This window comes from Schistocerca cancellata, chromosome 1 (genome assembly GCF_023864275.1).
Source record: "Schistocerca cancellata isolate TAMUIC-IGC-003103 chromosome 1, iqSchCanc2.1, whole genome shotgun sequence".
Lineage (NCBI taxonomy): Eukaryota > Metazoa > Arthropoda > Insecta > Orthoptera > Acrididae > Schistocerca > Schistocerca cancellata.
This window is the reverse complement of record NC_064626.1, coordinates 1,221,554,405-1,221,579,396: the sequence shown is the minus strand read 5'-3', so window position 1 is coordinate 1,221,579,396 and position 24,992 is coordinate 1,221,554,405. Positions and strand designations below refer to the sequence as shown.

General features: G+C 42.9%; 1 protein-coding gene and 1 pseudogene across 1 annotated transcript in view; one reads left to right on the top strand and one right to left on the bottom strand.

Moving 5' to 3' along the window:
• Positions 1 to 22,772, bottom strand: part of LOC126094731 (uncharacterized) — a 211,409-nt gene extending 188,637 nt beyond the window's left edge. Inside the window, exon 1 of the mRNA XM_049909283.1 lies at positions 22,379 to 22,772. Within this exon, the coding sequence (XP_049765240.1) occupies positions 22,379 to 22,433 (55 nt within the window). The 5' untranslated portion in view covers positions 22,434 to 22,772. The remainder of the gene's footprint in view (positions 1 to 22,378) is intronic.
• LOC126100686 (5S ribosomal RNA) lies at positions 3,886 to 4,002 on the top strand (annotated as a pseudogene).
• Positions 22,773 to 24,992: the final 2,220 nt, after the last annotated feature.

The window sequence follows — 24,992 nt, the reverse complement described above, 5'->3', positions numbered from 1 at the left end:
CATTGCATATCCTGTGATTCACATTACAGTAAATGACGTAAAATTTACGGCAGTACTTGACTCCGGCAGTCCCATTTCAGTAATTAGTGAAACAGCCTTCAGCAAATGAAACAAATCGAACGATTGCCCCACACTTCCGTTACGTAAGATTAAATTACAAGGTGCAATCTTTGGAAAAAGTGTAGATGTACGCCAACAAACCAACTTAGAATTCTTTTGTCAAAGCCACAGCTTCTCTATGAACTTTCTTATTGTTCCATTATTGTCGACGGAAATTATACTGGGAGTAGACTTTTTGAATGAATACAAAGCAATCTTAAGCTTTCACGATGCTGAAATAAGTTTAGAAAAAGAAGGTAAGTCAGTAGCTCTGAAATTTGAAGATTGGCTCTCAAACCATGACGAAGAAATTAATCGGCTTTACCTCCTGTTAGACAACAGTTCGGAATTTTCGACGGAACTTGACACTAACAGCCACTCTGCAAGTACTGACAGGGATGATATCGACAGCGCATTTGATATTAATGAGTTAATTCAGAATAAAATACAAACAATTGAGAATTGTAATGACACTGATAGGGAGGACCTTTTTGAGATTTTACAAGCACATTCCACAGTTTTTACTCACAAAACTGGAACAATAAAGGGTTTCAATACCAATTTCGTGTTCGTGAGCATACTAAATTTTGTGTTAGACCATACGTAATTCCGGCGCATTATAGGGACCGTGTTAGAACAGAAGTACAATCTATGCTTGACGAGGGCATTATTGAGCCTGCAGTAAGCTCATACAACAATCCATTACATGTTGTTGAGAAGAAAAATGGATCGATCAGGCATGTCTTCCATTCGAGACAAATCAATACTATCATCATTCCTGAAACAGACAGGCCGCAAACGTTGGAAGAACTTCTTCAAAATTTTAATGGTGTTCAAAATGGTTCAAATGGCTCTGAGCACTATGGGACTCAACATCTTAGGTCATAAGTCCCCTAGAACTTAGAACTACTTAAACCTAACTAACCTAAGGACATCACACACACTCATGCCCGGGGCAGGATTCGAACCTGCAACCGTAGCAGTTCCGTGGTTCCGGACTGCTGCGCCAGAACCGCTAGACCACCGCGGCCGGCCTTTAATGGTGTAAAAGTGTTGTCTTCCATTGATCTCAGATCCAGTTTTTATCAGATCGAACTTCATCCAGAATGTAGAAAATACACAGCTTTCCTTTGTTTCGGCGTTTGTTATCAGTTTCGGAAACTTCCTTTTGGTTTGAACATTTCTTCCGCAGCATTCATTCTCGGGCTAAATTCCATATTACCTGAGTTCTTAAAACGTCACATCACCTTATATGTGGACGATATTCTAATAGCAGAAGCTTCATGGGAACAACATAATCGCATCCTCAGCAGTTTGTTACGTATTTTTGCAGAATCTGGAATTACAGTTAACTTGGAAAAGTCTGATTTCGGTAGGTCAAAGGTGAGGTTTTGGGACATATTATTTCTTCTGAAGGCATTCAGCCGGATCCTGAAAAGTTAGAAGCAATCAGAGCCAATCCAGTTCCATCCTCAAAAAGACAAGTCCGCAGTTTTCTAGGTCTCGTAAATTTTTACCGTCGTTTTCTGAATATGCAAATTCTAGTTACACCAAAACTTTGTTCTCTCACTGGAAAAAACACTATTTGGAACTGGGACTAACAAGCACAGTTAGAATTCAATTCTTTGAAAGAATCGCTACTTAACGCGCCAATACTAGCCCATCCAGATTTGTCACAAGATTTCTACCTTAGCACGGATTCTTCTAAAGTAGGTCTTGGTGCGCATTTATTTCAAGAAGCCATAGAAAATGACACTACTGTTCAGAAAACCATTGCTTTTGCTAGCCGAGTGCTAACAAAATCTGAAAAAAATTATTCCGTTACTGAATTAGAAGCTTTAGCTATCGTTTGGGCATTTAACAAATTCCGTTTCTTTCTTTCTGGTAAGCACCTAAAAGTATACAGTGATCATCGTGCATTACAATTTCTTATGTCTTCAAAATTAAATCATGACAGGTTAAAACGTTGGGCACTGTTTCTGCAGGAATTCCACTTCACAATAGTCTACATTCTCGGCAAGGAGAACATTGTTGCGGACGCACTTTCACGCGCACCGGCTGGGCTTGAGAAAAGTACCACTGAAGGCAACTTCGAGAAAAATTTCAGTATTCTTTACATTCAGAAAGTCGCCTTTGAAAACTTCATCACCACATCTTTAAAGGACATTGCTCATGAACAAGATAAAGATCCGATTTGGAAAGACATCAAAAGTAAATGGCACACTCAGATTCGGCTTTATTATCTGGTTAGAAAGAACATATTGTTCAAACGCTGCACTGTTGATGACAAGCTATGGGTACTTTACATTCCTGTCGATTTTGTTAATAAGCTCATTTGGTACATTCATTTCAGCTATGCACATTTTGATCCACGAAAATGTTATCATATTATTCGGACGACTTGTTATTTTAACAATATGGAAAAGAGAATTCGAAGAGTCTTGTCTATTTGTAAACTTTGTCAAAAGGCGAAACCATCTACTATCTCACATCGCGCTCCGTTATTTCCTATTATTCCTTCTAAATTAAAAGAATTTGCTGCTGTTGATCTCTTGGGACCCCTTGTCAGAACATCGAATGGATTTTCGTACGTTCTAGTCGCTGTTGAACTTACTTCAAAATTTGTTTCTTTCACTCCGTTACGTAAAGCCACTGGACGGTCTGTATCCAACGCCTTTATTAAAAAGTGTGTGCTGATATGAAACTTCCTGGCAGATTAAAACTGTGTGCCGGACCGAGACTCGAACTCGGGACCTTTGCCCGAGATCGTGTCTCGGTCCGGCACACAGTTTTAATCTGCCAGGTAGTTTCATGGGCATGATAGCCCGAAACCAGTTATGGTACTACGATAAAACGTTTAAAAAGTTTTTGTGGCTGATTGCGTCACTAACCAACAAGAATAAGGTATTATTTAGCATGAGGGGCATGGGAAAATTATGCTGATAAACCGCGCAGACGGCTTATATGTTTGCTTCAGAACGAGTACTGACGAGACCGACTGACGACAACGGTGTGGAGAGCACCTTCCAGAAGGAATGCGCTACTAAAGCACCTTAGGGTTTGTGAATGGCTCTGATGAACTGAAGGCTGTCAGAAGCTGCCGAGCACGTTGCAGGAAGAGTGTTGCCACGATACATCGCGAACAGATTAGTGGCCACTGAGTTCAAAGCCACCAGCTGCTATGCGTCGTTTTCTGCCGATACGAAACCGAAAACAGCGCAGACTTCTGTGGTCGTAAGGCCAGTGTGATGTGGGATATTCAGTGGCATTCTGTGGTGTTCAGCGGTGAATCTCACTTAGTGACTGCCAGACCGACGCCAGTGTGTCCTCAGTTGACCTCGCGAAAGATCTCAGGGGACTGCGATTCTCTATATTCGCCGGTGTGTGGCGAAAATGGGAAATCCTTATGCCAAAACATTTGTGACCGTGTCACCAAAAGGCATCTTATTGTAGGATAATGCAAGACCGCACGCTCACTTCAGTTCAGATCAGAAACCCCTTGAGGAAATCGCATTGCTCTGTTGTGTTACCCCCAGGACGCAATGGGAAGAGGCCTACTTTCATAACAGTCTACAACCAGCACGCTTCGTGAACTGAACCACGTGTTTAGGCGTCACGAGAAATTTCTCAAGCCGGATATCAGAGGCTGATTCTTTCCTAGTCACAACGCATGTAGAGCATATTCGTACCCGTGCTGGTCACACATTATGCCCAAGTTGACAATGGACATAAGTTCAGAATGTAATGAATTTTAATCATTTAATACCAGTTATTTCGTCAGAGTACGGCAACGGCCTTGCCGCAGTGGGTACACCGGTTCCCGTGAGATCACCGAAGTTAAGCACTGTCGGGCGTGGCCGGCACTTGGATGGGTGACCATCCAGCCGCCATGAGCTGTTGCCATTTTTCGGGGTGCACTCAGCCTCGTGATGCCAATTGAGGAGCTACTCGACCGAATAGTAGCGGCTCTGGTCAAAGAAAACCATCATAACGACCGGGAGAGCGGTGTGCTGACCACACGCCCCTCCTATCCGCATCCTCATCTGAGGATGACACGGCGGTCGGATGGTCCCGATGGGCCACTTGTGGCCTGAAGACGGAGTGCTGCTGCTGCTACTTATTTCGTCAGAGTCGCTGCACAAGCTTTTCCCTCACTGTAGTGTACCGGCAGCCTTGTCGGTGCAAACGTCGTGCAACTTTAAATAATTTTCACTAAAGTAAGGAATCTTAGTTCAGAATAGTTGGCACAATGGTGATTATACATGTTATTTTACTATGGTTCCATACCTCAATCGTTAAAACAGAATCCTCATAATATCATTTTGTCGTCAGTGAGTCTGTTCATCTATGCTTCCAATTTAAGCTCCTAATTCTATCTAGTCAACAGATATTATGACCACGTAGTCCCGCCTATTTCGATACAGGCAAACTTCCTCATTCGGTTTGAGTATATTCTAGAAGTATCCACAAATGGCAAGAATCATTGTACTGGAATGTTCTGTAGCTGTATATAAAGGGAGTAAATTTTAAATTGACAAACTAGAATAACTCGAAAAATACGCTTCACACGAAAAAAAAGTGTAGAATCCAAAGTTGATTATTTCCGAGGGGGACATCTGCTGGTGCTAAAATTAGCCCGCCGCCCCAGTTCCCTGCCCGGCCGGTGTGGCCGTGCGTTTCTAGGCGCTTCAATCTGGAACCGCGTGACCGCTACGGTCGCAGGTTCGAATCCTGCCTCGGGCATGGATGTGTGATGTCCTTAGGTTAGTTAGGTTTAAGTAGTTCTAAGTTCTAGGGGACTGGTGACCACAGATGTTAAGTCCCATAGTGCTCAGAGCCATTTAAACCATTTTGAACCAGCTCCCTGGGGGTGGGGCGGGAGGCCACTTCAAAATTTCAAATAGGAACCCCCATTTTTATTGCAGAATCAGATTCTGCATAAAAAACTACGTAAATTTTGTCTAAAACATTAGTTTTGATTCTAGGTAGTTGGAGTTGTAATTCAAGTAAATATACGTTATCAACGAATGGCCGACCAGCCTAAGCTCTTGTGGACTCTGGAGCATGATATTCAGTCATTTCGGAGAAGTACCGTCTCCAGCTGCAGAAAACCGTATTCATCGACAGCAAAACATTTCTGCTCAAGGTGGCTAATGGGAAATATGTAAAACCTACAGGAAGATGTGCATTGGTGTGCGTATAAGTGGCCATACACATCCCTAGAATTCATCGTCTTACGAGATCGTAATCATGACGTCATTCTCCGATGGGACGTTTAGAAAGCTTCTCAGGCAATTATAGATTGTGGTCGCTCGAAGATTATACTAGACGAGATGAGATACTGTAGACAGGAAGATGCGGCTCCGGGTGTCTGGAGACTATGTGTACTGGTTGCAGTGATCATTCCAGTCAGCGTAGTCAGCGCTAGGAAGGTAACTGTCATGTGTCATGCCTTGTATCAACCCATGGATCTTGTAGTGGAATGTAAGAGATGCATACCACTGAAGAATAGCTTGGTCATCCCAGCCTCTGCTATCTCGTTTAAGAACGTAGTCGGTGAATTGTAGATAGTTAACTGTCGCCGAGAACCACAGATCCTTCCAAGAAGCATGTGCGTAGCAAACGCTGAGCAGTTAATTGGAGAACAGCAGAGCGTCACAGAATCCTCCCATGCCTAGTCTGTGGGCGAAATTAGCGCTACCACTACCAGACAAGATCTTCCAGCTCGACTCCGCACGCTGCAGGCTCAAGAAAACGATCACCGAAGGTACGACGCGAGCCGCCGCCCTGTTGTCTACCAACTTTGTAACCTCGTCTGGATCTTCACTCCTCTTCGGAAGGTCGGTCTCTCTGAGAAGCTCCTTAGGCGCTACGTTGGACCTTATAAGGTTATAAGACAGTTGTCTCATGTTAGTTATGAAGTTGCAGATTTGGACCCCGACACAAGACGACGAAAGATCAGAGATACGGTCCACGTCCTTCGAATGAAGCTCTACAATGATCCTGCAAGCCAGGGTAATTTCGAACCTCCAACGACAGGCAACAAGCTGAAAGGTGACGAAGAACGTAGTGGCAAGGGAAGTTCTAAAAAGGTCACCGCCAGGGTGAACATCAGTCATCGGGAGTCGGAGTATATTACAGGACCGATGGCTCGTTCCCGGACTAGGACGACGCAACACCGAGAACACATACTCTTAAGGGGGGAGCAATGTCGCCGAAGAAGCTGAGTAGTACAGTAGTCGTAGTGAAGTGGTAATGATATTAGACTGTTGCATGGAGAGTCATGAGTTCAAAACTCACCTGAAGTGTAAAACTTTAATTTCCATATTCGATTCGAGTACATTCTAGAAGTATCCACAGACGGAAAGAACCATTGTACTGGAATGTTCTGAAGCTGTATGTGTACCGTATGTTTTCTGGCCGGAGGCAGCTCGCTCCGCGCTCTTGTATGTGCAAGTACTTAATAAACCTTCGTTAAGTGAAGGTAGTGTTCGTCATTAATCTACTTACACTATATATATAATTTAGTTTCTGCGGAACCATCAGAGCGCGACTAACACTCGCAGTTCTCCCTTCCTTTTCTCTTTCTTGCTCTTTTTATTTATTTGTTTTTGCAATACGTTTCGCCTTATTTTAAGGCTTGTTCTGTGGTCACAGTAACAATACGTATGTTTTTAGTACAAATCTGTGTGCCTAGATCAAAAGCAATTATCATGTTTTAAAAATGGCTCTGAGCACTAAGCGACTTAACTTCTGAGGTCATCAGTCGCCTAGAACTTAGGACTAATTAAACCTAACTAACCTAAGGACATCACACACATCCATGCCCGAGGCAGGTTTTGAACCTGCGACCGTAGCGGTCGCTCAGTTCCAGAATGTAGCGCCCAGAACCGCACGGCCAGTCCGGCCGGCATCATGTTTCAAATTACCACTAATAAACATTAGTAAATTACTCACGTTACACTGTAATAGTAATCATTAAAAACATGAGAACAGATTCCAACAAAAACATTTCTGTTACAGTGACCATTGTAGATGCTGTAAGATAGAGAAATGCGTAGGGTCAAAATAATACTTCTAGTACAGTCGCAACAGACGGCACATAACTTGAATTACAATTCGGATTGTGTATGACACCGAAGAAAGATTTCGGTTTACTGTTTCGTTGATGACGAGATCATTGGAGACAGAGTACAAGCTAGGATTGGAGAACGATAAGTAAGGATGTCAAACCGTGCGACTTCAGTGCAAATATTCACTACAAGTGATCAACGGAAATTACGGATAACCTTAGGAGGTCCTTGAAAGGTTGTGTAGGTCGCAGAACGCCCGTTGCTGACAAAATACCGTTACCGTGAACACGACAGGGCGACGCCGGATACAACATGGCAGGTTTCTGTCACTACGCCATCCAGAAAAATCAGTGGTATCTGGACATACGTTGGAAAGCATTGCACTCAACGTCACCTCTATCACAGAGAAAGCTAATGATATAAGGGGTGCTTCAAAAATAATTGTACAGACACTTGGGCCATGTTCCTCACACCAATACATGGAAAGGTTTATACTGTATAAGCATAGGTTTGAAAATCGTTCGTTTTCGAATTATTCATGAAAGCTGTAGTTCATTAGTCTTCCAGGTAGGCCCTACAACCCAACAGTTTCAACACACACGTTCGACTCATTGTATTCTATAAGGCGTGTTACTAGGGAGAGTTATTAACGTTCGTCATTTGTCTGCCTTCGACGTGTTCATTGTGTACATGTACCACAGGCTCCATTCTAATGAGTCAGGATATTTATTTTGTGAACAGTCAAACACGATTTTTCTGTACGGCCACGCGTAAGGTATTGGCCACTTGGCTGCACGGCTGTTATCAGGAGGCGTTACTAGACCGAGATACACCACCTATTGCTCGCACGCCTGACCGGGAAGAGCACATTCTACGGGCTGTCGAGAAGAATCGGGAATTAGCGCAAGCGGAGTGCGGTCCATCTCTAAGCTCATCACGGGGGATACTTCACGAGCAGTCCATGTATCACTATCATATTCAACGTGTGCAGGACCTTAAGCCTACCGATCAGTCCCCACGGTAGAACTTCTGGCGTTGCTTAGTTCCACAAACTGCCAATACATTATTTGTTATGTTTATAAATCGGGCAACTTTTAGAGGAGGTTTATAAATATCCACATCTGACACATATGAGACAATCGCAATCTTCAAGATAAAGTACAGGCTAGACATAAGTATCAGTTTAAGATAAATATGTGGAATTCAGTATGACTGTTGTACAGCCACATGTTCTTCCACCTGTCTACAGGGACTTCATTGTAAACATCCACTGAGAGCAAGTGGAAGATGTGCACCTGCTAATAAGAAGAAACGTGTGTTTTATGCGTGATGGAGCCTCACGACTTCTCAGTGTTGGAGGTGCACTAGCTGGTATCTACCGTGACATATGGATGGATAGAGGAGAACCAGTTTCATGAACTGCACATTCCTCCGGCCTCAACCCTTTGGGGAATATCATCTCTGGCGGCACCTTAAGCAATTAGTCTGTGCAGCAAACCGCCCAGTTCCAGAAATTCCTCATCGTCATGGAAGATTGCGAAACCGTTTGAGGCCGTCAGAGAGTATTCGAAAGGATGTGACAGTCCTTTGCGTCATTCGATGAGTGCATACGTATCTAGAAGCAAGATGAGGGCATTTCGACAATTTATTTTGACATTGTTCGTCGATGAGCTCCAATCACTTAAATTGTAAACTTTCATTAATCACTCGAAGACGAAGTTTTTTCATACGTATGCTTATATTACCATGTTTTATTGTTTTGTTATACGTAAATTGTCCCCAAAGAGATTAACAATACATTTGGAACCCTCTCCATAGGGAACTGTAATAACGAGGTTACAGAGATCAATGTATCAGACAACTCTACAAATAAATATAGTGGTTTGCAGCAGAGCACAGTGCAGAAAGCGGTCATTGCGAGTTTGAAGTGTGTGTAGCAGACGTTCACAGAAACCACACTGAGATCAGTGGACGAGGAGCGTTCTGGCGAGAGCGCAACTATTTGACAGTACGGGAAGCCCGAAAACGTTATACTCACGGAAAACCTAAATGTGAATGGACAGACGGGGATTTGAACTGCTGGCTTCCTCAATACGATTACAATGTATCAGCCGGTGCATCAACTTACTGAGTCATTTTGTATGACCTGCAAAGCTGACCTCGCTAACAAATGTGAGGACTTGGACGACGAAACATACACCACTGTATGTACTAGTCCAAAAGAATAACGGTCTGGACTGTGGAGATTATAAGAGTTGCTCCGTTAGAGCTTTGAGGTCCATGGGGCTTGTTCATCTGACGTAGTTTAGAGGGTGCACGTTTTGAAGTCGCATATCGATGGCACATGAAGTTCTAACTCGCCTCATTCAAGTGACACAGCTAAATATTAATAAAAATAAAAGAGAAGGTAACAGCTGTGAACTACATTAGCACTTCCTACAATGTCATGCTCCCGCATCCTCCACATCGTCCTCAAGGGTAGAGAGGAATGTCTCGCTAATTTGAAGCTTTGGATATGTGACAGAGGTGGTTTCATTTTCTGGTTCTCACACATCGCACAATCAATGCCATGGATACGCCAATAGTACATCTCACCAGTGAGCTATGCTAACAAAGTAGTGTGGCAGTGTACGATGGGTTTTTAGTTACCAAAAGGTATCATACTGGCCGCGAAAGGCAGTACGGTACAGCACACTACATTTCCTCTCCTCTACCCCTTCATTCACTTCAGGGTAGCTCTTCGACGAAAGTCCTCAGTATCTTGTTGGATACTGGAACATATAAAGAAATCAAAAAGAAATTATTCTCGGAAGGACTGACTCGCCATACAAAAACGTCGAAACAACCGTAGGTGGAATTAAAAGCAAGGGTGTTAACGTTAAGAGTGTAATGGGAAGTTCGCTGTTAAATAGAGGAAGCTCGCTGTTAAATACAGAGAGAGGCGGATAAGTGAAAAGACTGCTCTGAAGGTGGGAAGATTTGTATCATGAGACAGAAGAAGAGACAGTGTGAGTTAAAGAGCATTTCTCTCTCATTTAAATATATGGCCGAAAGAAGCAGCCTACAGGAATTGTGAAACGAACCCAGTCGTCCAGGACTGCATGCCACAGAGCGCACAGTTTCACCACGAGATGGGGAAACTCACAGGCGTCTATTGTCTACTGAGGCCTAAGCGCTGTAGTATGCGAGTGAGACAGACGAGGACCTACGTCATAGGGAAACCCAGAAGAAGGCATTTGTGGCCAAGGAGACGTATCAATGTTAAAGATGGCAGAAGTAAGATCGGCCATTATGGAGGACATTTACGAAAACTTATTCAATTACGTAGTAGTGCAGGGAATCAAGCAATAGCAATTTTAATCTATCATTCCTTATAAATTTTTTTAATGTGAAATTCAAAAGTTTTGTAAGAAAGACCTAAATGCTAAAATCTGAACGCTTTAGTCGACCTTAACGAACGACATTTCATATACAAGCGCATTATTAAAATGACAAACCTTGAAAATATCAATTCTGAAACTTTATTTGTTTAAAGGATATAGTAAATTTAAATTATCAGTATTTTCAGTTTAGCATCACATCATCATTTCCTCCACACAAAACACATTGAACTATAACAGCATGACACCATAATCAAATCATTAGGTAACAGAATATTCGCTTAAATTTTAGTGCATAATAGTTACTTTCGTTCTTTATTTATTTATCAGAAAGCACATTGGTGCAAGGCTACTCGCCGTGACATTCAAAGTTAGGAAGGAAATTGTATTGGTTTTATGTAAAAGAATTTAACGTTTATTATGTAATGGACATTATTGTTACTTTATTTAGAACGTGAAAGTGGTCAAGCTTTGATTATTTAAAAAAAATGGCTCTGAGCACTATGGGACTTAACTGATGTGGTCATCAGTCCCATAGAACTTAGAACTACGTAAACCTAACAAACCTAAGGACATCACACACATCCATGCCCGAGGCAGGATTCGAACCTGCGACCGTAGCAGTCGCGCGGTTCCGGACTGCGCGCCTAGAACCGCGAGACCACCGCGGCCGGCTTTGATTATTTAAATATGGTAAAATCTAATGTAATGTAGAATAAGCTGTGGCCAGTCAGATGGAAGGTTTCAGGAAAGGGAACTGCGCTACTCAGTTGAGCGAAGATGTTCGGCGCTCGGGTTCCCGGGTTCGATTCCCGGCGGGGTCAGGGATTTTCTCTGCCTCGTGATGACTGGGTGTTGTGTGATGTCCTTAGATTAGCTAGGTTTAAGTAGTTCCAAGTTCTAGGAAACTGATGACCATAGATGTTAAGTCCCATAGTGCTCAGAGCCATTTTGTTCGGCGCTCGGGAAACGTGGTCAGAGACGGGCAGAGGGCAGTTCCGGTCTAGACATCAGAGTACAGTGCGGCTGGAAACGCCATAGGGTACATTTCGGATAGAGACACGAAAACGGACATTCGGTCTTCAGCTAGCTAGGAAGTGAAACCACTTGGAATATGTCACGTTGTGTGGTCTCGCGGAACTTAGTCTCTGAGCGGCGGGCAGCCTTGCTCCTGGTGTGAACTCTAACTTTTCGCATAGTTAACGAGATGGAGTATCGAACTTGTAATTCGCGGTGAGATTGTGAATGGCGGAACTGTGTCAAATGAATATAAGCTCGGGTGTGACAGTAACTCTAAATACGACCGCTTTCGCTATTAGTTTGCTTTCTGAATGAACATTATTCTAAGCAAATCGCAAGTAGGAGGGCAGTTCAATAAGTAATGCAACACATTTTTTTTCTCGGCCAATTTTGGTTGACAAAACCGGAAATTTCTTGTGGAATATTTTCAAACATTCCCGCTTCGTCTCGTATAGTTTCATTGACTTCCGACAGGTGGCAGCGCTGTACGGAGCTGTTAAAATGGCGTCTTTAACGGATGTGCGTTGCAAACAACGGGCAGTGATCGAGTTTCTTTTGGCGGAGAACCAGGGCATCTCAGATATTCATAGGCGCTTGCAGAATGTCTACGGTGATCTGGCAGTGGACAAAAGCACGGTGAGTCGTTGGGCAAAGCGTGTGTCATCATCGCCGCAAGGTCAAGCAAGACTGTCTGATCTCCCGCGTGCGGGCCGGCCGTGCACAGCTGTGACTCCTGCAATGGCGGAGCGTGCGAACACACTCGTTCGAGATGATCGACGGATCACCATCAAACAACTCAGTGCTCAACTTGACATCTCTGTTGGTAGTGCTGTCACAATTGTTCACCAGTTGGGATAGTCAAAGGTTTGTTCCCGCTGGGTCCCTCGTTGTCTAACCGAACACCATAAAGAGCAAAGGAGAACCATCTGTGCGGAATTGGTTGCTCGTCATGTGGCTGAGGGTGACAATTTCTTGTCAAAGATTGTTACAGGCGATGAAACATGGGTTCATCACTTCGAACCTGAAACAAAACGGCAATCAATGGAGTGGCGCCACACCCACTCCCCTACCAAGAAAAAGTTTAAAGCCATACCCTCAGCCGGTAAAGTCATGGTTACAGTCTTCTGGGACGCTGAAGGGGTTATTCTGTTCGATGTCCTTCCCCATGGTCAAACGATCAACTGTGAAGTGTATTGTGCTACTCTTCAGAAATTGAAGAAACGATTTCAGCGTGTTTGTAGGCACAAAAATCTGAACGAACTTCTCCTTCTTCATGACAACGCAAGACCTCACACAAGTCTTCGCACCCGAGAGGAGCTCACAAAACTTCAGTGGACTGTTCTTCCTCATGCACCCTACAGCCCCGATCTCGCACCGTCGGATTTCCATATGTTTGGCCCAATGAAGGACGCAATCTGTGGGAGGCACTACGCGGATGATGAAGAAGTTCTTGATGCAGTACGACGTTGGCTCCGACATCGACCAGTGGAATGGTACCGTGCAGGCATACAGGCCCTCATTTCAAGGTGGCGTAAGGCCGTATCATTGAATGGAGATTACGTTGAAAAATAGTGTTGTGTAGCTAAAAGATTGGGGAATAACCTGGTGTATTACAATGCTGAATAAAACAACCCCTGTTTCAGAAAAAAAATGTGTTGCATTACTTATTGAACTGCCCTCGTATGTGGCCTACATCATTTATGGGTCGTTAATTTAGTTCCATATATTATTATTACTGTTATTATATGTTATGTTAACTTTGTGTTTCCCAAACTAGTGTCCACTTTAGGGTGTGTAATGCGACACGTGCGGCTCGACCCTTAGACGAGTTTGAGCCAAAACATTTCGACGAAGAGGAACCGCATGTGAGCCCGAACACCTATGGGATGTTACCTCGCAATACGAGTCGATATACAATAGATAGGGATCCAGAATAAGAATCAGGATTTAAAACAGCTTTGAAGACGCAAGATCAAGTAAGGAGGGAGGGATAGGTAACATTCCATCAGCATTTCTAAAATCATTGGTGAAAGTGGCAACAAAACCACTGTTCACGTTGGTGTGTAGAATGTATGAGTCTGGCGATATACCCACCCACTTTTGGAAAAGTATCATCCATTCAATTCCGAAGACTGCAAGAGCCGAAAGTCACGAGATTGCAGTTGATAATGGAAGCAAGACTATAGGAAAATCAAGACACGTTCATAGCGTTCGACAATGTAAAATGGTGCAAATTGTTGGGAATTATGAAGAAAATAGGAGTAAGCTATATGGAGACACGGACAATTTATAACGTGTACAAGAGCCAAGAGGCAGTAATAAGAATCGACGGACAGGAACGAAGTGCTCAGATTAAAAAGAGTGTAAGACAGTGATGTAGTTTTTCTGCCCTACCGTTGAATCTATAAATCGAAGAAGCAATTTGGAAATAAAAGAAAGATTCAGGAGCAGAATTAAAATACAAGGTGAAAGAATATCAACGATATGATTTGCTGATGACATTGCTAACCTCAGTGAAAACGAAGAAGACTTTCGGGATCTGCTGAATGAAATAAACAATCTAGTGAGTACAGAATATGGACTGAGATTAAATCGAAGGAAGAGGAAAGTAATGAAAAGTAGCTGGAATGAGAAGAAAAAATGGTTCAAATGGCTCTAAGCATTATGGGACTTCACAGCTGAGGTCATCATTCCCCCAAACTTAGAAATACTTAAACCTGACCAACCTAAGGACATAACAGACATCCATGCCCGAGGCAGGATTCGAATCTGCGACCGTAGCAGCAGCGTGGTTCCGGACTGAAGCGCCTAGAACCGCTCGGCCTACCCGGCCGGCTGAAATGAGAAGAGTAAGAAACTTAACATCAGGGTAGATGGTCAGGAAGTAGATGAACGTAAGGAATTCTGCTCCCTAGGCAGTAAAATGGTCACTGACGGATGGAGTAAGGATATCAAAAGCAGACTAGCAGTGACAAAAAGGGCCAAAAAAAGTCTACTGTTATCAAACATAGGCCGTAATGAGCGGTGGAAATTTCTGAGAATGTACGCTTGGAGCACAGCATTGTGTGGTTGTGAAACATGAACTGTGGGCAAAGAGGAACACAAGAGAATCTAAGCATTTGAGATGTGGTGCTACGGCAGAATGCTGAAAATTAGTTGGACTGATAAGTTAAGGAATGGGAGGCCCTACGTAGAATCGGAGAGGAAAGGAATACGTAGAAAACAACGACAAGGAGAAGGATGGTAGGACATCTGTTAAGACAACAGGGAATATCTTTCTTGGCATTAGAGGGAGCTGTAGAGGGTGGAAACTGTAGAGGAAGACAGAGATTTGAATACATCTAGCAAATAAGTACTCTGAGATGAAGAGCTTGTATTCTCTTCTTTTCCAGCGTTCTCTCAGTTCACTATGAACTACCATTCAATGCAGTGATCAGTACCACTATACGGTTACTAAAAATTTCTTCCTCACGTTGACATCTATGCATGTGTTGTTTGGCTTTCAAGCTCGCAAAGTAATTTCCCGTCTCCTGTGAAGTAAACGGTGAATGGTTTATGCTGGGACAGGTACAAAGTTATAGCTTTGTATTGGCTTTATCGACTTTTTACCATACTAACAGTGCGCGTCTGAAATCGTACGATGTTTGGTGTCACTAATACCACCAGAGTACGCTAGAACCGTCCGCAGTAGCGTCTTGTATACGATTTCCATTACAGATGTACCTCTACTGTCAGCTTCATGTGTTACCAAAACTCATGACATTTTACCACTAATACCTCAATCGGGCACTGTTAGGCATTTTTCTCTCTACAGCGAGAATTTTCTGACGTTGGTACATTTTTAAAGGACATCTTGCGTTCGTTACACCAAACTCAGAATTTTGTGTCTTTCTTCATTTCCTTACGGTCGTCCAGATTAGAGACTTTTAGCAGACGTCATCAACAGACAATCTAATAAAGTTCCTGCCACCATCTGTTAAAGCGTTTATGTGTGTTCAGAATATTACCGGTACGCTTCCTTGGGGTGAACCTAACGTTACCTTCGTTTCTACTGAATATTTTCCATCCAGTATAGAGCCCTGCTTTATATTAGTCATTCTTCCAAGGCAGTCTGTTATCGGGAATGGTACTCTGTCGCACAGTACGTCGGTTGTTCATCGGCAATACGGTGCGGTATCGAATGCCTCTTTGAAATCTCTGAAGACAAAATCTAAATCTTCACCTCCGTTCGTGTGAGCAAACTAAGCTCGCTGGAAAAAAAGTTAGCCATCCCTAGATAAACAGTTACAGGCACCATTTAATACCGTATAATTCCGCCCCTAGACTTGATAGCAGCCTGGTTCCGTTAGCAAGTGATTCCCCTGTGTCGTGCTGGTCGTCACATCCATGCTAAGCCAAACTCTGAGGATATAATCGTGCAATTTCACCAAATCGCCGGGGTACAGGTGTCTTGAGTTTGACACGCTGATCCAACATGTCCCACAAACTTTCTATGAGTTTCAAGTCATGCCATTTTGCAGACCAATCGAGATGTAACAGGGTGAGGGACTGTTCGGAAAACCAGTGACATATCCTTCCAACCTGATGAATTCTCTCATGGTGTAGAAAAATATGGTATCAATAATGCACTCATCGCCCTAACACTTGCAGGCAACATCTGATCCTCTAGAATGTTGAAATAAGTACGCTGATTCAAGTTAGTGTTTACCTCAGTGAGTGGGCTCAGTTTCTGATAAGAAAAACGATCACAAGCCCACATCCGGCTTGAACCTGACCTTGCACACATTCCTAAAGAAATGCTCCATGTGGCCATTGGTGCACTCTACGGCGTGCGTCATTTGAATATAGACAAAAACGTGATTTGTCAGCCCACATTACGTCCGCCAATCAGTTACTGTCCACGTTCGGCTATTTGTGGCCCACTGAAGACGTGTAGCTTTATGTGCCCTTGGGAGCAGTGGCACCTTGCAAAGTGACCAACTGCCAATCTTCATTCCATGCAGTTCCAATCGCAATGTTCTCTAGCTAACAGGCAGGGATAGAAGTTCACTCACTGCCTGCAGAAATTACTGTCGGGTTTGGAAGGGACTTGGGTTCAGAAGCAGTAAAATGTGTCTCCAGTATGAAATTTTCGCTCTGCAGTAGAGTGTGTGCTGATATGAAACTTCCAGTCCCTCTCAGTCATGACCTATTTCCCACCACAAATCTGACGTCGTGTTTCCTGGTCACGTGTGTTATGCCGCCGCTCGTAGAAATGTTGAACAGCCAGCCGCGAAAGTTGTACAATTTCACCAACTTCACACACTATACGCCCATGGGCACGGCCAAACACGATCGTCCCTTTTTGACACTCTGTCACGCCCATACGACTACATTTAACCATCTTTACGTACAACGTCCGCTTCAAAAAACAATGTCAGACTGATAACTATTTCCTTATGCTGTCGTAGAGGCAATGCGTGAGCGATTAAGCACGTGGTTTTGATCGCTACGCCATTTGTAAAGACTTAATGATTCATCTGTGTTTGTGGACAGGGGTGACCAAATTTTTTCCGGTGAGGTTATGCCGGGGGGGGGGGGGGGGGGGGAGCCATTTTTCCCCAGGAACATTAAGACGTTCGAAGATAAAATATGCTCCTGGATCCTGAAACAAACGGACGTTAAAGAAGTTGGTCTGCAATTCTGTGCCAACCAAGAATTGAGACACAAAGAATATCCAAATTTTTTTACCCTAGCCAGTGCGTGGAAATATGTGGCTAAGTTGTGGAAATTAATTCACCAGTTATTAGTTTTTCTGTCCAAAAACATTTCTTTTGGCAACATTTAAATACTCTGAAATGGCCCCTGGACTGAACAGATAATTTTAAAAGTAGCTTTACAGTTTCATTTACATTATTTTAATTCTGATTTTTCTTTGTCTCAGCAGATAAATATCCCGGAAATTCCAAACAAAAATTCAAGCAGCTGTTACTCTCATTCATTGATAGTACACGATGAAAATATAACACAAAATTTGCTGCAACTATATACTGGATTTTTTGACACAAGTGAAACAAATTCGGTTAATTACAATGGTACAATAACTATCGCGGCGCTGTAGTCATTTGCAGATGAAAATAGAGTTTAAACTCTGATCTGGCCAGTTTGCTTTCGGTATGTCATTTCAGATGACTGCTGGGATGGTTCTTGCTAATGGAACTCTCCTGGCTTCTTGTAACCCTTTAGCGAAGAGTTTCGAACACATATACTGCATCTGACGACGTGTCCAATTTAAAGCGACCAGTAAAATTACGATACTGAAATGTCCACCCACAGGACACAGCGTCTGCACTTATTATCATCAGGGTTACACAGAAATTCAGGACTGGGCATCCGAGTTAATGTATCGTAGACCACTTCATAGGAATTATGAACTAAGGTCTCTATTGTTATCCAAGGCTTACGAAGTTACAGGTTACCGGTAACATTTGAATCCAACAGTAAAGACATAGTTTCACTACTTCTACCTGTGGGTTATAAACTTAAGTTTGCTACTGAAGATGTTTCTCGCAGCTGGAAACGAAACGCTAGGAACTAGTTTTGTCTATCAGCGACAGCGTCTCAGCCTGGAAGTGTTAACCAAGATAATCACCGGTCCGTGAATGTGTCACATTGCACTCAATTTACATGGAAGCACTTTTGAGTGGTAGTCCGTAAATCCTAGAGCACAAACTCCGTGCTTCTTCACGAACTTCGCGTTCCTTCCTTTCACTAGTTAGTGGTCTAATATTCACTAGTCCGACTGCATAGTCAAAGTAGGTAATCCTTCCTTTCTTCAAGTGCAGTTCTGGTAAAATGGTTACTTCAAGACTCCAATAGTTCATGAGGTGTCAATATCCATTTCCACAAGTACTACAATGAGCTTGGGTTGAATGGTTCAAAGCCGGAAATGAAATTTCGTTACCGCATATGAAGCCAAGAGCTAATGAAGAATCGGAATGACTATCAATCTGTAGATATTAAATGCCACTCACCTGTCTTTAGTGACTTTGAGTGACATCGTTTAAGGTGAGATGTTGCGTATGTGATCACTGTACTTCCTCACACTATATGGCAAAATGGCTCTGAGCACTATGGGACTTAACATCTATGGTCTTCAGTCCCCTAGAACTTAGAACTACTTAAACCTAACTAACCTAAGGACATCACACAACACCCAGTCATCACGAGGCAGAGATAATCCGTGACCCCGCCGGGAATCCTCACACAATAATTTTGCAGTCGCACCAGAAAATATTTACTAACTATAGTCTTCATTTCTATACACTTTGTTTCATGTTACTATGACATCTTACCTCTTTCATACTGGCAAGAATTTATGTAATGTCAGCGTTAACATTATTTCTGTAAAACATGTTAAGAATCCCATTGGCTTCCTGCACGTTCCTAAAGCGTTTCTGCAAATGTTAAGTTTTCAAGTTTTTAAACACAGTGACGAACAAAGCTAATAAATGTTGAACCTTTGAAGAAACTGTACGGTAGATGTAAAAACAACTGGTGTGGGGTTACATTAGTGCTCCACAGAAATAAGATACGTACGCATTATTCTCGCGTGCTCATTACTGGAAAGCATTCAGCGAAAGATCAAGGAAATGATATTTCCTCCTTCATTAAATGCTTATCAGATTTTTAAAATCACTGTGCCTCCACGTACACGAAAGAGACAAACACGACTATGGATGCAATTTAAACGAATCCGTTCTGCTTCAGGAGAATCAACTGCTAGTCTTCATCAACTATTCCGTTCTACTTATAGTTGAACTTCTTACTTACAGAATTCACCGTGAAGAGTACCGAGATTTACGTATCTTTCGTAGCATTACCGCTGTCTGTAGAGAAACAGAAATTCTGTTTGAGTGCGAACTGAACTTTTAATGAAAAGCAGTTCCTTCCCTTCACATTTAAAGAAAATGCTAGTTCATCTATCTCGCAAGTTCTTTTATGCGTGTTAATGTACGAAATGGGATGCACGCTCGCACACACACACACACACACACACACACACACACACACACACAGAGAGAGAGAGTTAGAGAGAGAGAGAGTGAAACAGAGACAGGCAAAGTAGTCGGAGACATTGAGATCTATATTAGAGTCCACTGACAGTGGCGAGCTATCTCTACGAAATTAGTCGCTGGAATAATTACGTACACGTTATGACTGCAGTGGAAGTTATGTCGCTCTCGGAGAGGTGAATCTTAAAAATACTTTGTTGTGACTGTTGCTATAACATTTCTATGAGTAGCTTCTTCACAGAGAATCATTAACAGGTTGGACGCCTTCGGTGTAATCTGAAATGTTGATGTTCTTTGTCGAATCGTGCCGGCCGAAGTGGCCGTGCGGTTAAAGGCGCTGCAGTCTGGAACCGCAAGACCGCTACGGTCGCAGGTTCGAATCCTGCCTCGGGCATGGATGTTTGTGATGTTCTTAGGTTAGTTAGGTTTAACTAGTTCTAAGTTCTAGGGGACTAATGACCTCAGCAGTTGAGTCCCATAGTGCTCAGAGCCATTTGAGCCATTTTCTCTGTCGAATGGTAAAAAAAGGGAAATAGAGAAACGAAGATTGGACAGAGACGGTGGGCGACTCTACTCATAGAGCTCTAGTTCTGATAAACTGTAACGATTTAGTACACCAGATTGGCCATTTTATTGAAACTGGGGAAAATCTGCCATTGTGGCTCGACCGAGGTTTGAACCCTGCCCGTCAACGGTAGGAAAAAAATAACGCTAGCCACTGCACGTCATTTTTCGGAAGCAATGTCGTAGCAAATGAAGGGCGAATGTTAATAGGCTAACAGCAGTGCCAGAAAGGGCGAGTTTTTTCATCAGATACGCAGCGTGAAATAAAGAAAATTAAGTCGATAAGGAACTGTCGTTCTATTATGACGCAATAACGTACGTTTTAGTTAGCGTATTAAGAGTTGGAAAACCGAAGGACGAAGGGCTGGAATTTAATATACGGTGGTGACGAAGTCATTAATGGTGGGTTAGGAGTTCAGTTCGAAACGGTGCGTGTGCAAATAGACGGCAGTTTTACTTCTGAGTAATAATCGTTCCCAGCTATTATCGGTTGCTACCCTATGGTCATTGTCACAGACACCGTCTGTCGTCACATGCTTACACTGCAGCTGTTCTGGCGACGTCTCTGTTTCGGATTACGGTTGTTTAGAGACAGGGAAGATGACTATCTGATGAACACCATCGGGCTGAAACCGAAAATATCTATGTAAATTAAACCTGACTGTGGATATGAGTAAAACGTCTAGACAAATACTAATAACTGCTGCTGCTCTGCCGTCTTGTGTAAATAGAAATATAAGGGCTTATTTTGTAGGCATTCGCCTCTAGTAATTAATAGTAATCAAAGGTCATTTAAATCGGAACTGCTTCACGGGATTTGAACCTCACTGTTCCCGAACGTTAATCCAGTACCTCACCTGGTTCAACGTTTCACTCGTTGCGGAATTGGAACAAATGAAGGACAAGTACTGATTGTTTAATTGACAACAGCGTTTATCTTTAAATGCACACATTTTAGGTTAGGTTTTACTCTGACTGTTACTGATACCGAATGAAATAACTAGTTTACTGTTACCAGCCGCTGTTTATTTGCATCCACTGCGCGTTTCAAAGGCATAAATTTCCCTCATCGGGTTGATTCATGTGTGTTACTAGCACATGCGTGTGCTGTGTTACGACTCTTGTGTAACCTGCGGTACTGTCTCCAGTCGTCACAGGGTCCTTTCTTTGTCGTACAACATAATAAAGTGCCACACTTCTTTTATTTGCAAAGTGTGACAGTTTATATATGATGTATTACTGCAAAGAAAGAAGCCTGTGACGACTGGAGATAGTGCCAAAGGTTATCGCACAGTCATGTCACACATAAATCCATCGACGCAGATCTACACCTCCGAATCGCATTGTCGATGTCAGTAAACAGTTACTGGTAATAGTAAACTGTGGACTGTTTCATAATGTGTAATATGATTTGCTACGATGAAAACTAGCACTGAGTCAATTTTATGTGAATATTTCCGGATGCGACTTCGAACCTAATGTAGTAGATATCGATTTAAACAGTGAATTTTGCTAATTTACTGAATTACTATGGTATGTGACACTTTTGAAAGTCAGGAAATTTCCATTAAATTTGTTTCGTTAGTGCAGATTTTCTGAAATACTTTGTTGGAGAACGATTGGTTCGTGTGCTTCAAAGTAAACGGAAAAAAATCTCTGTGACAGTAAAAGTTTCAGTTGATAGTGGTAACGTGTTCGGATTGCAAAATTGGTTGTCAGCTAATAACCGTAAGCAACAGATTTAGGTTCAAATCCCCATCCGGCACAAGTGTCATCTTGTCACGGTAGATTGCCATCTAAGAGATACATACTAGATCTATAGATACTAGATTTATCAAGATCTAGTTCGTAATACAAATAGAATATCGTCAAGACAATGTAACTGTAATAGTCTCTACGCGTCGTCAGTACAACAGTGACTAGAGGCTACAAGTGTTTCTCGTTATTCGATAAATCTTCATTTAATTTTGATACGTAAGATGATTTATTCCAGCATTAAACTGTAAGGCTGAACTCTAGTTCGTGTATGATTAAAGAGCGATCAATTTCAGCAATTGCTGATGGTAATTGCATTCATTAGATTTTTAGAGCCTTTAATGTGGGAAAGGTAGACGAACAAATCTATCAAACGCTAACAATGAACCACGACAATGGCTCAGAGTGGGAATAGGGCAGAGGACTTACTTACCGTACACGGCAACCAGGAGACCGGCGGTCAGAAGAGGAAGCGGGCACGTGGTCATATTGGCAGTCTCGTCATCACTCGGGAACACGCTGACCTGGAAGAAGGGCCTCCACTTTACGGTCGTCCACCGACTCACACCATCTGCAGTCCCGCCACTACTCCGCCAGTCTCAAACTTCCTTATCGCTCGCCGCTGCACGAGGTCAACACCAGCAGCTCGACAATGCGTGTCCGTCGAGAACTTCGGTGTCGTGCCAACTGTCGCTTGGTTCTTTTGCGGAGCAACTGTTTTGAGGTTACTGTAGATTCGCAGCGTCCTCGAAGACCGCCTGCGTCGGTGCGTCGGCGTCGTGCGTGCGGTGCGTGGGCGTCGGGCGCGGTCTGTCTCGCAGAGCGGTGGCACACTGACTGCTGACCGAGCGTCGTGTCGCGCGCGCGGCGCTTGCACCCGGCCTCAGGTCGGCGCATGCGCACTCGGCGCACTCCGGCGCGGCAGCCCGGGGCTGAAACCGAGTGTTGGTCGCCGGCTGTCGCGTACGGCTATTAACAGCTGAGGACCATCTTCCGCATGAGGGAACACTCACTTACTGTTGCCCCCCCCCCACCCTGCTCCATCGCTCAACAACCGGAAGTTCGCTAATTTAATGCTCACGACGTTCCGTCTAATGACCACTGGAGACAACAACGAGTTACAAAGCCGTTTCTGCCGCTTTACAATTAGTACTTCTGTGCTGTTTAGGAAGCCTTATGGGATCCTTGGAAGCGCAGTTGAACGGAATGGACAGTGTCTTGAAAGGAGGATATAAGATGAACATCAACAAAAGCAAAACGAGGATAATGGAATGTAGTCAAATTAAGTCGGGTGATGCTGAGGGAATTAGATTAGGAAATGAGACACTTAAAGTAGTAAAGGAGTTTTGCTATTTAGGGAGTAAAATAACCGATGATGGTCGAAGTAGAGAGGATATAAATTGTAGACTGGCAATGGCAAGGTAAGCGTTTCTCAAGAAGAGGAATTTGTTGACATCGAGTATAGATTTAAGTGTCAGGAAGTCGTTTCTGAAAGTATTTGTATGGAGTGTAGCCATGTATGGAAGTGAAACATGGACGATAAATAGTTTGGACAAGAAGAGAATAGAAGCTTTCGAAATGTGGTGCTACAGAAGAATGCTAAAGATAAGGTGGGTAGATCACGTAACTAATGAGGAGGTATTGAATAGGATTGGGGAGAAGAGAAGTTTGTGGCACAACTTGACTAGAAGAAGGGATCGGTTGGTAGGACATGTTTTGAGGCATCAAGGGATCACAAATTTAGCATTGGAGGGCAGTGTGGAGGGTAAAAATCGTAGAGGGAGACCAAGAGATGAATACACTAAGCAGATTCAGAAGGATGTAGGTTGCAGTAGATACTGGGAGATGAAGAAGCTTGCACAGGATAGAGTAGCATGGAGAGCTGCATCAAACCAGTCTTAGGACTGAAGACCACAACAACAACAACATATGGGATCCTATACGTCAAGATAATTGGTGTGAAGCCATCAGAAAAATGTTATTAAAGCAATATTGGGGAAATTCAGTACAGTTCTTCACCGTGTGATTACTGCCACAACATGTTTTGGGACAACACATCGCACTTTAATATACTCAATTTTTTTAATGCCATTAGGCCTCGTCACCACTTAAAAACAAGCTTCAGACGTGCATTGTCAACGCAAACCATAAAATCTAAAACATCACAAGTCGGTGTATCCACGGTTTCCGAGGTACAGTTTGTAATGGTTCTTTATTTACGTGACCATTACGGCACTCCAACCCCAGTTCTCGATACCGGTAGTATCCTACTACTTTTCTGCGAAGTAACAGACATATTTTTGTGACAATATTCACGTTTGGTTTTATTAATGTATAGGTCCTCCGATGTATCGATATATTACAGTGATATGGTTCTTGTGTGTATTCATCTCTGTGAGACTGTAGTAATCTTTGACTTACTTGTAACCGATTTGGTGGGAATGCGCACAGAGCAGTCTTTGTTTCACTTTGCAGAAATTAAGTTGTTATTCCGCTTTGTAAGACAACAGTCGAGTCTTGTGTTTGGTTAAAGTGGAAATTAAATATATTAAGATTAATACAAAACTGTTTTCTTGATTAAGTGACAATTAAGAAGAAGTATATATGACTTCACAAGAAGTTTAATAAAAATGTGGATCGTGAACACAAAGTCAAAAATTATTTCTACCGTAGCATTATTCTGGTCTGGGATTGTTTGACCATTAAGAATTTCCTGAAAAACGCATTTGTTAGGTCTTCAAATATTGCTGAAATACAGATCTGGACCTTCTAGCAGTCAAAGTGGAATCACCCTAGAATCAACAAGATGAACCTTAAAAAATTCGCCGAAATCTACGTGGGAATCGATTCGAGATAAGTGCCAAAATTAATGACTTTCTTACAATGACTTCATTATTTACATTCTGACGAAACCATCCACAGTCAGCCGGCCGGAGTGGCCGAGCGGTTCTAGGCGCTACAGTCTGGAACCTCACGACCGCTACGGTCGCAGGTTCGAATCCTGCCGTGGGCAAGGATGTGTGTGATGTCCTTAGGTTGGTTAGGTT